Source organism: Prinia subflava, chromosome 3 (genome assembly GCF_021018805.1).
Source record: "Prinia subflava isolate CZ2003 ecotype Zambia chromosome 3, Cam_Psub_1.2, whole genome shotgun sequence".
Lineage (NCBI taxonomy): Eukaryota > Metazoa > Chordata > Aves > Passeriformes > Cisticolidae > Prinia > Prinia subflava.
In genome coordinates, this window is record NC_086249.1 from 106,712,332 (window position 1) to 106,728,953 (window position 16,622).

Genomic DNA, 16,622 nt, shown 5'->3' on the forward strand with positions numbered 1-16,622 from the left:
GAAATAGTTGTAGATAGATTTTAAAATTTTTTTAAACTTTATTAGGCTTTATTTCAAATCCCAAAGGAGATGATTTTGCCAACATGGGAGTACCATCAGGACATCAGAGCCCAGAATAAAATCAGCTTTCTCTGTGTTAAAGGGGAGTTCTAAACCACCTCGTCTGCTTTGTGTGTGGGAAACCTGATCCTTTCAGTAAGGACATTAAAACAGTTCCATAACTATACTAAAATAATAAAAGAAAACCGCAAGTGTTGAGCTGCACAAAAACCCCAATTGTTTTCCAAATATTCGTAATTCCTGGGTGTCCCTCAGCGTTATTCCAGATGAAAACACTGGTCCAAGAATAAAGGCACTTCAGAATTCCTGAGGAATGTTTCACAGGCCAAGGACACGTTTTGTGTCAGGTCTTTTTGCTCGTGTAAAAAAATAAAAACCCAAATCTGAGGGGAATTCATGGGAATTCACATGAGAATGCTGAGGGAAAAAGGGGCAGCAGGCACTGAATCCTGCTGACAGCAGGTTCAGGTTTGGAAATCCAGGGTGTATCAAGGGCCTGGGCAGGACAGGATCCACCACCATCAAACCAGGAAACAAATGGAGAAAGATCCAATACTTGGTGTTTTGGGAGGCCAGGTTTTCCTGGTTTGATGAGGTTTTAAGAGTGGAGGTCGCTGCCTTTGTCTCTCTACCATTGTGGTTTCCCTCTGCAACACTTCCCAACACAAGGAGGGTCCCGTTAGGGAGCAGCCCTGATGGCCCCAGGGCTGCCCAGATGCACCTGGCTGCATTGGTGTCTGCTCAGATGCACCTGGCTGCATTGGTGTCTGCCCAGATGCACCTGGCTGCATTGGTGTCTGCCCAGATGCACCTGGCTGCATTTGTCTGCTCAGATGCACCGGGCTGCATTGGTGTCTGCCCAGATGCACCTGGCTGCCCAGATGCACCTGGCTGCATTGGTGTCTGCTCAGATGCACCGGGCTGCATTGGTGTCTGCTCAGATGCACCTGGCTGCATTGGTGTCTGCTCAGATGCACCTGGCTGCTCAGATGCACCGGGCTGCATTGGTGTCTGCCCAGATGCACCTGGCTGCATTTGTCTGCTCAGATGCACCGGGCTGCATTGGTGTCTGCCCAGATGCACCTGGCTGCCCAGATGCACCTGGCTGCATTGGTGTCTGCCCAGATGCACCTGGCTGCATTGGTGTCTGCCCAGATGCACCTGGCTGCATTGGTGTCTGCTCAGATGCACCTGGCTGCTCAGATGCACCTGGCTGCATTGGTGTCTGCCCAGATGCACCTGGCTGCATTGGTGTCTGCCCAGATGCATGTGGCTGCATTGGTGTCGTTAGGAGAGCGGCTGAGAACCAAACTTTTGGGACCTGCTGCTCACAAGGAAGGGATGAGAACTAGGAAGCGCTTACAGGAGCCATGGCTGCACCCTCTGGGAACGGCCCCGGAATTCCCACTGCCGGCTTTCCTGGGATTTGACGTGAGGCAGGAGGGGGCACAGCCGGGCCCTACTTCCAGCAGATCTTGCCCGCGTCGCCCACGCGCGCGGCGCCGCTGGCCACCAGCTGCAGCGCGGCGGGGAAGGCGCGGTGCTCGGCCTCCTTGACGCGCGCCGCCAGCGTGGCCTCCGTGTCCCCCAGCTTCACCGGCACGGCCTCCTGGAAGATGATGGCCCCGGCGTCCACCTCCTCCTGCAACAGCAACAGCCTCAGCTCGCGGGGGGGATTCGGGTTTGCTAAGTTTTGGTTGCTGTTGGAGTCCAGGACATCCCTCTGGCTGCCCTGGAGGGTTTGGAGACCGGACAGGGGGTCTGGGATCTGTCCAAGGGGCTCAGGCAGCCTCACACAGAGCCCAGGAGGGCACTGCCTCTGATCCCTGCCATGGGAGTGAATGCCCACAGTGTATGGAGAATCACAAGCCAAGAGAATTCAAAATAAGCAGTAGTTAGTTTATCACAGAGTGTAAATGTAGAATCCAAGATTTTTAGTATATGGGTTTGAAGAGGCGAGATGGAGGAATTGGGGAGTGGTCCTGTCCTCCTTGTTCTTGTTCTTTTCCCCCATTTTCTGCTGAGTTGGATCACAAGGATTGGTTTAGAGTAGAAATGACATGTTAACATAGGTAGTAAGTATTGGTAAGATTCTGTAAATAAAAAGTTCATTGTGGAAGGTGGTTGGGTCAGAGAAATGGTACAAAGGGTCCAGGACCCTCTGATCTGCCCCAGTCCTGCCGCATGTCCTGCTCTGCTGGGGACGCCCTGTAGAGCTGAGAAAGAACTGAGATAATGTACCCTGCCAGGGAGGCCTGGCAGAGCTGGGAAAGAACTGAGAGATAATGAAGAATAAACAGCCTTGGAAACACGGACTGGGGACTCAGCTTGTCTGCTCTGGCATGGGTCCTCTCAGGCAAGAGAAGCTCGAAAGCCCTACCCACCTCAGGGAACAGCAACCCTGAGAGAAAATCTTATTACCTTGGGGAACAGCAACCCTGAGAGAAAGAGTCCCTGTACACCTCGGGGAACAGCAACCCTGAGAGTTTGCTGTTACAGATACACCTTGTAGCATTGGCTCTTCACACACGTTAGAATGCTTGTTGTATGTGTGGTGTTGAAATATGTCTGCTGTAAGGATACAGATTTTATGGGTTTGCTTGGTCACAGTGAATAGTTGTGCTTGCAATTGAGCTGTCTGAACGTGTGGAGAGGACCCTGCTATTGATATGCCAAACTACCAGCACCTGCCACCTGTGGAAAGGAGCACAACCCAAACTGGAGGTGATCATGAAGACACAGCCAGGAAACAAAGAAAGAATCCGCTCTAAAAAGGTGGATCCAAAGAGGGACCGTGCTAAACAGTTCCTGGAATATGGAAAGTAGTTTGTGGGAAAGTTTGAATATGCAAGGAAAGATGCATAGAAAGAGTATTTAAAGAATGTCTCTGCAACAGCAGGTGTACACATGGCTAAGTGCCAAGTCACCCAGACATTAATCCTGTGCTTGATTTCTGTCTCCTAATTCTCTATTTTATTTTATTTTATTAAACCTAATTTTAAATTTACCAGGAAAGTAAGTCTCGTTTTTCACATTTGCTAAAAAAAAAATGTGTCAGGCAGCTCCTGCCACGTGGCCTGGGACTGGCCAGGGCTTGTCACCCCAGACTGTAAATGCTGCCCACTTTGGTAGCTTTGACAGGGATCCAGAGCAGTTCCTCTCTCAGGGGAAGGAATCAGCAGTGGCTGGGTGCTGACCTCTGCCCTGCACCTCCCATGTGCAGAGGCCCAAAGTCTTCACAGCCTTTTAAAAAACATTTTCTAAGAAATCAAAGACTTCCAGAGCTGTGCTTGCCCTTCATCCTCTGCACAAGTGCACTGCCTTTTCCTCTCATCCTTTTCCTCACAAGATGGGAAGGGTCTCATTTCCCAGAGCCCCAGGGTGGGCTGGGTGGGAAGGGGACCTTGAAGATCACCGTGTTTAACCTGGTGCCCTCTCTCTAAATTTAGTGTAGTGGTCTGAGTGTTTATTGGAACTCAGTTTTGAGACAGGATTAGGAGAACAGTAAAGTAGGTTTAAATTTTAAAGGGTATAGAGATAGATTTATTAACACATATTAAAAGAAAAGAATGAAAATGAAACTTTCAAAATACTCCTCCTCCCCCATGAGTGTTCAATTTATTACTAACAAAGAGATAGAACTTGTGATTTTTAGTTAGTTTTACTATTTAAATTTTTTTTCTTAATTGTTAGGGAGAGGAGTTTTTGTTAGCATTCATATGGAAACACTGTTAAAAGGAATAGCCTTTCTTTAGTGGCTGTGTTAGCTGTCAATTTTAAAACTCGTCACTAATTTGTTTAGCTGTAACTTCTTGAGAAATCACTTCCCCCTGTGGAAGTGCCACGGGGGCAGAGGAGGGCAGGGGCCCCAGGGCTCTGTGGGGATTTGGGCTGCTGGGAGAGCTGGGGCTGGCTGTGGCCTGGGAAGGGTCCAGGGAGAGCAGCAGAACAGCAGGGAGCAACAGCTCTGCTCCAGAAAACCCCACGGGCCAGGGACAGGAGGGGATGGCAGGACGAGGACATTCAGTGCAGAGGGGAATAAGGCAAGGCCTGCAGGGAGTGGGACCCAGCAGATCCCTGGAACACTGCTGGGGCAGATCCCTGCTGGACACCTGCCACACCGAGAAACCCCAAGCCATGGCACAGAGAGAAGAATGCAGTTCTCCCTTCCATCTGGAAAAATGATTCCACACTCTTTTTGCAAGAGAAAGCAAAAGTCCTGAGACAGATTCCAGCAGCAGAGGGAGAGGAGAGCCAGAAGAGAGATCTGTGAACCCTGAGAAGTGATCAGAAGGGAAGCAGTGATCCAGAAAAACTGTGGCTCTGAAGCTGAGATCTCTGCCTTTACTTGGGGTCTGACCAGCATAAACTGTCAAGTTTTCCTCTGTTCCCACAAACATTGGATCACTCCTTAACAAGAATCCTGTGCCATTTCCAGTGGTGGGTTTTTTTGGTTTTGTTGTGTTGTTTTTTTGTTGTTGTTGTTGTTGGTTGTTTGGGGGTGTTTTTTTGCTTGTTTGTTTCTATTTTTTCCTTTTCTTGAAAGCAAGAAACAAGGCAGGACCTAGGATAAAATCCAGGAAGTTTGGGCCATGTTTAACAAAGCCTTTAGCCTAGCCAAGGCTATACATGAGCTATTCCCCCACTCCAGTGTTGGAAGGCAGCAGTGGGATGCTTAGGGAAGAAGTTCCCTTAGGGAAAGCATAAACTCTTGGAAAGATTATTCATTTCCACTCCTTCCCCAAAGTCAGCAAACTAAAGTTTTTTAGTTTAAAGTTTTAAAGATTGTGTGGTCACAATCAAACCTCTGTCCCCTCTAGGCACAGAGCTCTGAGCACAGCGGGCAGGGGATCAAACACAAGGGCTCAGGGTGTTCCCAGCAGGCTCTGAGGTGAAAATGCCCACCCTGAAGGATTCCAGAGAGCCAGGGAGGTGCAGTGTGAGAAAGGGGAGGGTGCAGGGTACTCACAGCCACGAAGTGCACGGTGCAGCCCGTGACCCTGACCCCGGCCTGCAGCACCAGCCTGTGCGCGTGCGCTCCCTTGAAGGACGGCAGCAGCGACGGGTGGATGTTCAGAATTTTCCCTGGGAAAGCAGAGCTGAGGTTACTGTGAGGTTACTAACAGTGCCTGTTAGCACTGGCTGGGCCGTTCAAGGGGCCATAACCAACACGGGGACAAAATTATTTGTGAGTTTTTCACAGATCACAGAGTTTTTCACAAGTTTAGACACCGGCACCCAGCCCCACGTGCTGCAGTGTCTAAAACATCAGAGAGTGCAGTTACAATTAATGGCTAAACACATTTCTCCAGGGATTAATAATGACTAATTGGCTGATGTAGATGTCCCTCCCCTCAGCATCTTGTCCTTCTTTGATCACAAAATCATTTAGATTGGAAAAGTCCTCCCAGCCCAGGCAGTGCCAGCTGTGCCCCAGGCCCACCTTGTCCCCAGAGCACTCAGGGCCACCTCCAGCCCTTGCTGGGACACCTGCAGGGATGGGCACTCCAAAGCTCCCTGGGCAGCCCCTGCCAAGGCCTGAGCTCCCTTTCCATGGGCAAATTCCTGCTGCTGCCCAAGCTCAGCCTCCCCTGGCCCAGCCTGAGGCTGTTCCCTCTCCTCCTGTCCCTGTTCCTGGAGCACAGCCCGACCCCCCCGGCTGTCCCCTCCTGTCAGGGACTTGTGCAGAGCCACAAGGTCCCCCTGAGCCTCCTTTTCTCCAGGGTTTCTGTTACCATTATTTTATTTATTTAATTCTTTCTGTTATTTCCATTATTCTCTTCTCTCTTCCTGGCAGCCCCTCGGGGAGCCCCTGCCTTCCCCTGCCCGTGGAGAGCTGGGCAGGTTACAGGAGGCCAATGTCCCACCTGATGCCCAGCAATGTTTCAGATACATTTTGCATTTCAACAAAAGCCTTTTGAAGCATCAGCATCTCCCTCCCTGCTGCTGGAGCAGGGATCAGGAACAGTAGGCTGGAAAAACTCTGCTCTTCTGCCTCCATCTCCCATCAATGGGATGGGGGTTCCTGTCTGCTTGGGTTTGTTTGGTTCTGTTTTCACCTGTCCTTTGTTACATTCATAATTAACACTTTAAGCTGTCATTTGAGAACAGCCATAATTCACACTTTGGGGCTGTTAAGCAAGAGTTTCATAACTCTCACTCAGTGCCCTTGTGACTGCGAGACAAAGAAAAGGGAGCAGCTTTGACCAAAGCAGCAGCAAGGATTGATTGTTCTGGATAATTCTGGGGGGTCAGGGCCAGGCAGGGACAGGGCAGGGTCCTGCAGCTGGCCCAGCTCCCTGAGCTGAGCTCACTCTCTGAGCTCACACCTCCTGGTCCCAGCTCAGGTTTTCAAGCTCAGTCCAGTTCAATAATTTTAAAAATGAGTTTAACCCTCCTGTGTGGAAAAAGCCTTTCATACCAGTCACGCAGGTAAAGCAAATCCTGCACTGTGCAGGACAATGATCAATGCTCTGTCCCTAAATCAGAAGGCACTAAAATCCTTAATTTATACAAGATTCTGCACTAGAGGAAGTTCTTTTCTGTCCCCTACAGAGACTCTCTGCTCCAAACCCATCCCTTGGAGTGAGAGATTCTGTCTCCTCCTGACAGCTGCCCCCAGCACAGACATTTCCACCTCTGGACCCTGAATGGAGACAAACAACACCAATTCACCTGCCTGGCTTCACCCAGCAGCTTCAAACCCCAGCAGGGCCTCTCAGGAGTGCCTGCCTTGCTCCACTGATTGTAAAGAGAGCTTTGGAGAGCAGTTCAGGTGGGAAGTGTCCCAGGCACCCCCAGGGGAACACAGAAGTCACCAAGAGAGCAGTGAAAGCTGCCAGGCACAGGCTGGCCAGGCTGTGCCTGCTCTGGGCAGGTTTGGGTAACCCTGGGCCAAAGCAGAGCAAGCAGCAGCTGCTCTGTGTTCAGGACTGCCTGGGAAACACAGGAGGAGAGAAAAGGAACAGCTGGGGCAGGAAGAGCAGGCCCTGAAAGTGTCACCAGCCTCTCAAAGAGCTGCAAAACTAAAACATGAGCAGAGGGGAGACACTGTGAACATTCTGGGCAAGCACAGCCTGGATCTGCCAGTGGAACATGCCACCCATGGAGTCAGGCAGCTCCTGACACATGGCCTGGGACTGGCCAGGGCTTGTCACCCAAAACTGCAAATGCTGCCTAGTTTGGTGGCTTTGACAGGGATCCAGAGCAGTTCCTCTCTCAGGGGAAGGAATCAGCAGTGGCTGGGTGCCAACCTCTGCCCTGCACCTCCCGTGTGCAGAGGCCCAAAGTCTTCACAGCCTTTTTAAAAACATTTTCTAAGAAATCAAAGACTGCCAGAGCTGTGCTTGCCCTTCATCCTCTGCACAAGTGCACTGCCTTTCCCTCTCATCCTTTTCCTCACAAGCTGGGAAGGGTCTCATTTCCCAGAGCCCCAGGGTGGGCTGGGGTGGAAGTGAAACCTTGTTTAACCTGGTGCCTTCCCTCCTTTTCCTGGTGACGACCTCTGAAGTGCCTTTGTGGCCGTGGCCAGCCCCCAGGCGTGCTCACCTTCCCATTTCTTGACAAAGGGCCCCGAGAGGATGCGCATGAAGCCGGCCAGGCAGATCAGCTCCACCGAGAACTCCTGCAGGACCTTGTCCACGGCGCTGTCGAACTCCTCGCGGCTCTGGTACCTCGTGTGCTCGATCACCTGGGCAGCCCAAAGCACAAGAACAGGGATGTGGAACATGGGAATTGCACAGGAAGAGCAGCTCCTCAAAGCACAGCTGACAGGCACAGTGGGGGCTGTGCTCCTCCTCACAGGGACAGATCGTTGGAACAAACAAGGTTGGCTTGGTAAGGCACCGGCTCTCAGTGCCAGCACTTGGACACAAAGGAACAGCCCACAAATGCAGGGATTAAGGTCATCCTGGAGTCTTGCAAAGATTTCACACATTTTGAGGCCCCTGGCAGTCATAGGCAGTTGAATCTTGGCAAAAACTACACCAGAAAAGCTTGAATAAAAGGCAGATCACAAACTCCTAAACCAGCCCCTACTCAAGAATCCCAGAATGGTTTGGGTGTGCAGGGACCTCAGAGCCCACCCAGTGCCACCCCTGCCATGGCAGGGACACCTCCCACTGTCCCAGGCTGCTCCAGCCCCAGGGTCCAGCCTGGCCTTGGGCACTGCCAGGGATGCAGGGGCAGCCACAGCTGCTCTGGGCACCCTGTGCCAGGGCCTGCCCACCCTGCCAGGGAACAATTCCTGATTCCCAAGAGCCCATCCAGCCCTGCCCTCTGGCACTGGGAGCCATTCCCTGGCTCCTGTCCCTGCAGCCCTTGTCCCCAGTCCCTCTGCAGCTCTCCTGGAGCCCCTTCAGGCCCTGGCAGGGGCTCTGGAGCTTTCCCCTCTCCTGGTGAACACCCCCAGCTCTCCCAGCCTGAGTTATGTGTTTTCCATCCAGGATATATCCCCTAATTTAAGGCAGGACTGCCTAACCTAGAGCAGCCAGTCTGAAATAGAAGCACTGTTAATGGCCACCAGAGTCACCAGGGGGTTTGGGAAAAGCCAGGGCTGCTCAGGTGACAGGGACAGCAGGAACTGGGAACAGAGCCCAGCCCTGGGCTGAAGCAGCCTCTGCCCCTGTGCCTGTTGCACCTTTCCCTCCACAGCTGAACCCCCAGCACCATCAGCTCTCCCACACTGGTTTTTCCCTGATAAAAACCTTGGGGTTGGAACTGGGTGTGCTTTAAGGTCCTTTCCCAACCAAACCAGTCTGTGCCTGTGGTTCTGTGTTTGTTCTTCACTCCACAGTTCCCCTGTGCCCTTTGTGTCCTCCAAGGGGGAGCTGCAGCACCAGCACAGATCCCAGCACAAATAAAGGAGCAAAGCTTTGGGCCCCAACTTCCCTGAGTCTGTGTTCAGCCGTGAAAAGTGACTGTAAAAGGTTTCCAGCAGATCTGCCATACAAAGGAAGGCACATAGAATCCATGGAAGCTCGGGGAGCACTTGGAATGACTCCTGGAGGGCCTGAGGCAATATCCAGGAGGGCAGTGGAAGGTCCCACTGAGTGTGACCTCTCTATTCCATTCAAATGAACCACCAGGTCATTTTACAATTAAATTCAGATAAAATAGGTAGGTACTTCAGTGTCAATGCCCTACAGTCAATTGACAAAGTTTAAGCTGTAATTGAAAGTTTTGTGCTGGTTTAATTTAACAACTGTCCCCAAAGCATCAAGAATCCTGGCAGAGAAGGAGAAAAGGAAGGATTTTGCTGTCAGGTACTTTCCCCCTGAGCACAAGTTCACAACAGACCAAAACAGAAAAGCCAAGATTCCCTATCAGCCCATGTGTCACCCCATAAAACTCATTAGAGTTAGAACTCATTAGACTCCTTCCTGCTGGAGTCCCAGCTAATGGTGGCTAATTGCAAAAAGGAAATGCTCACCCTTGTAGGAATCCCAGCTCTCTCAGCTTTCCTCAGCCCCTCCACACCAGGTTTGTTGGAGATAACCAGAACTATCTGTGCATAGCTGGTGTCTTTCTTCGTGCTGTTGATGAGGGCTTCCAGGTTTGTGCCTGGGAGAGAGAAAATAACTCATGGATACTGAGAATAGAGGCAACAGCTGGAAGAGGCTTTAAATAAGCAGTACTGTGGGGGAGACCAAACCAAACAGCCCTGATGAAACATTAATCCCTTTTTAATTGATCTTGCTGGGAGCTGATTCAGACAGCTGAAGGCCTTTCCTGGCAGCTGCACTTGGAAACTGTAATTTATAGCACTGGAGTGATGGTCTCAGTAATTGGGAATACTGGAAATAGTTGCAGTGCCTACATGACAAGGAGAAATTCTGATCTGTCTGTGAAATGCTGCTGCTGCTCCTGCAGGGCACCAGAGTGGGAGCCTGGCTCTGGACACGTGCACAGGTCTGGAGAGAGACTGAGCACAGTTTGCAGCAGAGATTCAAAGAGGTTTGTGACTGACATCAGTCCAGGCACAAACATCTCTCCTGCCTGCTGGAAGCCTGTCAGGGTGCCCACGGAGAACTGCAGGGATTTTAAATCCAGGCTGAAGTTCCCTTCTCCACAGTCTGGTTTGCACTGGAGCAAAGAGCAGAACTCTCACCTGTTCCAGAGATGAGGACAGCGACCTTCACTTTGCCCGTGTGGATCTTGCCCTGGATGTGGCTGGGCACACTCAGGGACCTGTTTGCTTGCAGGGCCCGATGGAGATTGAGGACTTTAACACTGTCAGAGCCTGGAAAACCCAAAAGCAGCAAAACAAAGTGTCAGTAAAGGGAGAAACAGAGAGAGCAGAAAAGCACCCATGAAGAGATGAATGAACTGAACTGTCAGTTCAATACCCCCACAAAAAGGTCAGGGGGGATGCCAGTGAAGAGGTTTTCACCTCATGACGACCCACAAACAAGGGAATTTCCCTCTGCTTTTTCTGTCTGGTTATCTCCCCCCCAGGACAATGCAGGTGCAATAACCTTTCTGCAGGGACACCACTTTGCCGATGAGCCAGGCGGTCTCGTGTGCCTGGACGTCCCTGAGGACCTGCTGGGCCATCTCCTTCTGCACCACCAGCACTGCTCCAAGCCCACAGTTGAAGGTCCGAGCCATCTCCTCCTCAGAGAGGTTCCCTTCCTTGTGGAGCCAGCAAAAGATTTCAGGGATCTTCCAGGTGAGAGCATCTGAAGAGAATTGAGAATACAGATCAACAGTGGAAACTGCTACCGATGGACTACAATTATTGGGGTATTAAGAGGCAAAATCTGTCACAAAAATCCCCAGTTCCAGCCAGGTGAGGGTGATTTACAGCAGCATAAAAATCCTTCTGGACAAGGCACTCAAAAGGAATTCCAAGGATGGGAAATTTCTTTCTTGTCATGTTCTCTTTTAAAATGGTTCTACCCCAATTTCTACAGATTCATGGAATCCCAGGATGGTTTGGGCTGGAGAGGGACCCTAAATCCCACCCAGTGCCACCCCTGCCATGGCAGGGACACCTCCCACTGTCCCAGGCTGCTCCAGCCCCAGTGTCCAGCCTGGCCTTGGGCACTGCCAGGGATGCAGGGGCAGCCACAGCTGCTCTGGGCACCCTGTGCCAGGGCCTGCCCACCCTGCCAGGGAACAATTCCTGATTCCCAACAGCCCATCCAGCCCTGCCCTCTGGCACTGGGAGCCATTCCCTGGCTCCTGTCCCTGCAGCCCTTGGCAATTGTCTCTCTGCAGCTTTCCTGGGGCTCCTTCAGGCCCTGGCAGGGGCTCTGAGCTCTCCCTGGAGCTTCTCCTCTCCAGGGGAGCCCCCCCAGCTCTCCCAGCCTGGCTCCAGAGCAGAGGTATATACACATAAATATTTATCAGTGGACAAGTGGAAAATGATTTATGTGCAGTTCTTGAGTTCAGATTCACTACTGATTCCTTATTTTATTGTACAACCCCGTGAGCTCTCACAGCCTGTGCCAGCAATTTCCCTTTCCATGCCTCACCTCCCCCAGCAGTGAAATCCCTTCCAGCACACCTGAGGGGAGGGTGCTGAGGATTGATGAAGTCAAACTGCAGGAGCTCACAACCCCCTCAGAATGCTAACTGAAAACTTCAGGACTGTCATTTAATCAGCAATAATTTCATAGGGAATTGCTAATGGTGACAGCTGACTTGAGATTGTTGGTAAAGTTGTTTTCTTTTTGCAAGTGTCCAAAGAAATCCAATCCCAAACACCACCAGGGGAGTAAATTCAATGAGGAGCAGTCTTTCCACCACAAAGAGTTCTGACTGGCTCTGGTTCAGGTACAAGATAAAACTCAAACATTTCTGGACAGACAAGTCCAACTCCTACAGCACCAATCAGCTGGTGTGGCCCCACGTCCCCAGGCTCCCACAGCACTCCACACTAACACAAGGATTCCTCCCTTCTCTCTCACCTAAAACGACACCACAGGAGTCTGGGAGAACCCTGGGGATGTTTTCCAGCAGGCCCCCTCCAGTGATGTGGGCGTAGGCCTTGACGTGGCCCGAGCGCAGCACGGGCAGCAGAGTCTTGCTGTAGAGTTTGGTTGGGGTTAACAGGAGTTCTCCTGCCCAGGGGAGAGGGAAAAAAGCACAGAGAGGAATGGGAATCAATACAAAATCAGGGAAATCTCAAAAGAGTGATTTGGATAGTAATGAGCATTATACTAGAGAGAAACACAGAGTTGTACCTTTTTTTTTTTTTAGCCCACAATTAATCATTTACCCCCCTCCCGTCATTTTTCCCTGCACATGTGACTCCCAGGGAAAGAAGAATGGAAATGATGGAATGATTTTTTTGGGGGGTGCCTGAGAAGAGTTTCAAAGGCCCAGACAAAATGACTGTGTCAGCTGTTGGGGAGCTCAGGGTGAAGCAGTACCCAGAGTCTGATCCCCGGAGACCCCGACGCGGGAGGAGAAATCCAGGGAGGACTTCTCCACGATCTTCCTCACGAGGCTGAAGCCGTTGCTGTGCACCCCAGAGGATGACACCCCGATGAGCACGTCCCCCTCGGTGATCCTGTCCAGCTGGGGCAGCATCTGCCCTCGCTCCACGGCCCCCACGGCGAAGCCGGCCAGGTCGTACTCCCCAGGGGGATACATCCCCGGCATCTCGGCCGTTTCTCCTCCTGGGGACCAAAAACACAGCAGAGAGGTGATGAAAAAGCCTTCTTTAAAATCATAGAATCCCAGAATGGCTTGGGTTGGAAGGGATTTTAAAGCTCATCTCATTCCACCCTGGCAGGGACACCTCCCACTGTCCCAGGCTGCTCCAGCCCCAGTGTCCAGCCTGGCCTTGGGCACTGCCAGGGATGCAGGGGCAGCCACAGCTGCTCTGGGCAGAATCCTGCCTTTAGCTCTCCTCTTCCCCCCTTTCACTCCCTGCCCTGTGCTCCAGCTTCACCTGCTTTCTTCAGTCCTGGGCTTTCAGCTGTATTTAACATGGGCTGGATCAAATGGAGGGTGGAGAAGCCAAGAGACAAAATGGGGAGAAGTGCTTGGCCATCCAACACTTAAATTCACAGTTAACTGTGCCAAACCAGGCAGGAGATGAGCCCTCATCCCCTCACTGTCAGCGACTGGTGAGTTAAATTTGTTGAGCTGAAGGTTCAGCTCTTGCAGAAAGGCCTGTGGAGTTTGAAAGTCTTGAACTGGAAATAAAATCTTGACATTTTGGTGGTTTCATCACAAGGTCTCACATAGCACAGACCTTGCTGAAGCATGAATGGGGTGATTATATTTGATAAATGTAGAGAACACCTTAAAACAAACATGAAGCTGACCAACAGTTCATGCAGGAAAAAAGCAAACCAGGGCATAAAGAGCCTCTTGTTTGAAGCTTATAAACAGCCCCAAAATGACACCCACTGAAAAAGGATCTGTCTTCCTAACTTCCCTAAAAAATTGGAAAAAAGGACAGAACCTCTCCCCAACATCCAACCTAAATCTGTACCTAAATCTAATCTAAATTTAACCTAAAATTTTAAATTACTGTCTCATTCCTCTGTGATTAAATTCCCTAAAAGCAAAGACACTAAACACTTTGCTTTTTCACTCCTCCCAGATTCTTCCATAGAGCAGGAAACCAACTACATTAAAACCAACCAGAAGACCTTGCAGAATTTTTTCAGACCCCCCCCAGGAAGTGTTCCTACCCAGGAGAGCACATCCAGCTTTCCTGCAAGCATCAGCAATGCCTGCAATGACGCCCTGAGCCACCTCCACATCCAGCTTGCCGCAGGCAAAGTAGTCCAGGAAGAAGAGGGGCTCTGCCCCCTGGGCCAGGATGTCATTGACACACATGGCCACCAGGTCCTGCCCGATGGTGTCGTGTTTCTGGCACTCCTGTGCAATCTGCAAGAGAGGGGAGAGCCCCGGGATCAGCCCTGGGCCCCTGGAACAGAGCCAGGGGCTGGAAGGGACTGAAATCACCAGCAGAGCCTGCGAGCGATGGCCAAACCCCCTCCAGGTGCTCTTTGAGGAGCAGCTTTGTTTATCATCACTTCCTAACTCTCTTCAGGAATTATTCCTGTCTCCACTGGCAAATCCAAAAGGCACTGAGAGGGAAACTCTGCTGCAAAAGGGTTTCCTTGCAGCCCAAACACAACAGCAAACCTGGGATTAAGGGTTTTTCCCCCATCAAGTAACCGTTTTGAGGGTGGAGATGCTGCCTTTGTGAAAGAGGATTCCCAATTATATTCTTAATATTTAAAACCCAGTTATTGTAGGCATCATATCAACTTCTGGCTATTTACAGGTATTTAATTCTTTTGCCTGAAGAAGGGGAATTTCAGTTTCCATCCCCTTTTTAGAAAGGCCAATAGGTATTTTTACAAGACAACTGCTATTTTCTGATTGAGCATTTTCCCTTCTGTGCTGTTTTTCCTTCCTTGGTGTTGGATTTCCACCTTACCTTGAGTTTTGTGCCGACGCCGTCGGTTCCAGACACCAGGATGGGATCTCTGTAACCAGCTGCCTTCAGGTCAAAGAGCCCAGCAAACCCTCCCAGCTCTGCATTGCAGCCTGCCAGCCAGGAAACAGGAGAAACAGCCCAGTTTTACTTCCAGGGGCTTCTCCAGAACCTCCACCACAAATTCTCTCCAAGGTTTGTCAACACGACTTTGGTTTGTCAGCAGGAAACTTTTCACTGCCATTTAGAACCTCTTCACTGAGGAGCTCCTAATCTGCTTAGGTTGGCTTTGTGTTTTTAATTCTTCATTAGCCTAAGCCTAAAACTCCCCAGCTTGGTGAGTGAACAGTCAGTAATTCCTGTGACTGACAGATTTCCCCCTTGCACTGAGTGCTTCTCTGAAACACAGGAGGGGTTGTGGTAAGATTGTTGTACTGGTGTGAAAATATAGATATTTTTCCCTCTACGTATATATGACTTAATTGGATGGTTCTCAGTTAATTTGAAATAAAAGGCCTATTTCATAAATGAGTATTTTAAATCTGTCCAAAGAATTACAAGGACTTGCTAGAGCAAGATGTGCCTGAACCCCAAACCAAGGATGATTCAATGCTGATTTAACCAAGCAAAGGATGTGTGTTCCACACCTATCTCAGGAATTCCACATCTCATAACCTTTCTAAACATTCATCCCCCCAAATGATAGAGCTCACTGGGCAAGAAATAATAATTCATGGATTCAAACTCAATACTGAATGTTGGGATTTTTGTTAGCATTTATCCTTGTGCTGAACTGTGCTCTCTAACACTCCTGGCATTCAGGAGATGGAGTTTAGAGCCATTTGGGGATTAAGAGCTGTGCATCTGGAATAAAATCACAGGCATTTGCTTACCACAGATTTTCTTGTGTCATCTAGAAACAGGCAGGACACATAAATATGAGCTTTTTATCAAGATCAAGATCAACTGATAAACCTCATTGCCAGGAAGTGGCCAAAGCAGGAGCAGCTGCAATGTCTTACATGCAGCAGTTCTTGTCTTACCTGACCTTGATGTGGCTGCAGCGAAGGGTTTGATCTTCTGCACCAGAGTGTTCCCTGCTTCAATGTCCACCCCACTGTTCTTGTAAGTCAGGCCTCTGGAAGAGTGGGGAAATGGGATGGCAGCTGATTACTGAATGGATTTTCAAATAATATTTACTTCTTTCCATCCCTGAATGGATTAACTGTGCAGAATCCCATCCTGCTGTCTGAGGAGGGGCTGCCAGAGCAGTACATGGATAATTCCAGAGTTTTAAAGACAGTATCAGCACACTGGGATCATACAGTAAAATCCCAAAATAAAACCAACAACCAAACCCCTGACAACAAGGTAAAACAGGCAGCATAGACCTGATTTTGCAAGGTTTGAATCCCTGCTCCAGACACAGAATCCCAGAATCCCTGAGGCTGGAAAAGCCCTCCCAGCCCATGGAATCCAAGCTGTGACTGATCCCCCACCTTGTCCCCAGCCCAGAGCACTGAGTGCCACCTCCAGGCCTTGAGGTCTCAGTGGGAAAGCTCCAAACCAAGACTAAACCAAACCAAGCACAAAAATGCACAGCTGGGTCAGAGCAGGGCTGAGCTCAAGTCACTTTTCCACCCACAGGTCTCAGGTGAATCAATAACCCCCAGGATTCTTCCAGAGTTTTACAGCTGCAGCCTAAAGGCTGCCTCTCCTTAGCACTGCAATGATCCCATCACAGAAGCAGCCTCTTTCTTACTGCAGGGGGCTTTCTGTTAAAGGGTATATTTTATATTTCCTTAAAAAGACCCAGGTTCCTAAGGTGGGGCTCAGGGATCTAGAAGGAGATGTCTGTAAGCTCTGAGGGGGGTTTATGTAAGATGAACAGACTGGTACAGACTGGTGTCACCTGTGTGTCCCCACAGCTCCCTGGGGCCACCAAGCACCAATTCATATTTACAGAAGGACCTTTCCATTTTGGGGACAGGGACTTTAATGACTTTTCACTCCAGCAAACAGCTCGTGCCAGTTAAGCAGTTGTTATCCCCAGGCTGCCAATGGCACGAACCAGGTGCATCCCTATTTTAGATCCATCCCTGTTTTCCCTCTCCTATTGATGGGATTCAGCCTGAAGTTTAAATTCTAAGGGTGT

At 50.3% G+C, this 16,622-nt stretch overlaps 1 protein-coding gene across 35 annotated transcripts in view; it reads right to left on the reverse strand.

The window, feature by feature from the left end:
* Nucleotides 1–16: 16 nt before the first annotated feature.
* The window catches only part of LOC134548450 (trifunctional purine biosynthetic protein adenosine-3), a 38,594-nt gene continuing 21,988 nt past the window's right edge, over nucleotides 17–16,622 (reverse strand). For 3 of the 35 annotated variants that reach the window (XM_063393271.1, XM_063393287.1, XM_063393250.1), the window contains exons 14-26: nucleotides 15,511–15,605; nucleotides 14,471–14,580; nucleotides 13,713–13,911; nucleotides 12,438–12,686; nucleotides 11,973–12,125; nucleotides 10,536–10,739; nucleotides 10,169–10,300; nucleotides 9,491–9,621; nucleotides 7,609–7,750; nucleotides 5,030–5,145; nucleotides 1,114–1,702; nucleotides 978–1,037; nucleotides 17–929 (exon numbers count right to left, since the gene is read on the reverse strand). In XM_063393271.1, the coding sequence (XP_063249341.1) occupies nucleotides 1,520–1,702; nucleotides 5,030–5,145; nucleotides 7,609–7,750; nucleotides 9,491–9,621; nucleotides 10,169–10,300; nucleotides 10,536–10,739; nucleotides 11,973–12,125; nucleotides 12,438–12,686; nucleotides 13,713–13,911; nucleotides 14,471–14,580; nucleotides 15,511–15,605 (1,714 nt within the window). In that variant the 3' untranslated portion in view covers nucleotides 17–929; nucleotides 978–1,037; nucleotides 1,114–1,519. Of the gene's footprint in view, nucleotides 1,703–5,029; nucleotides 5,146–7,608; nucleotides 7,751–9,490; nucleotides 9,622–10,168; nucleotides 10,301–10,535; nucleotides 10,740–11,972; nucleotides 12,126–12,437; nucleotides 12,687–13,712; nucleotides 13,912–14,470; nucleotides 14,581–15,510; nucleotides 15,606–16,622 lie in introns of all 35 variants that reach the window. The other 32 variants (XM_063393286.1, XM_063393267.1, XM_063393255.1 and 29 more) reach the window with 32 other exon arrangements.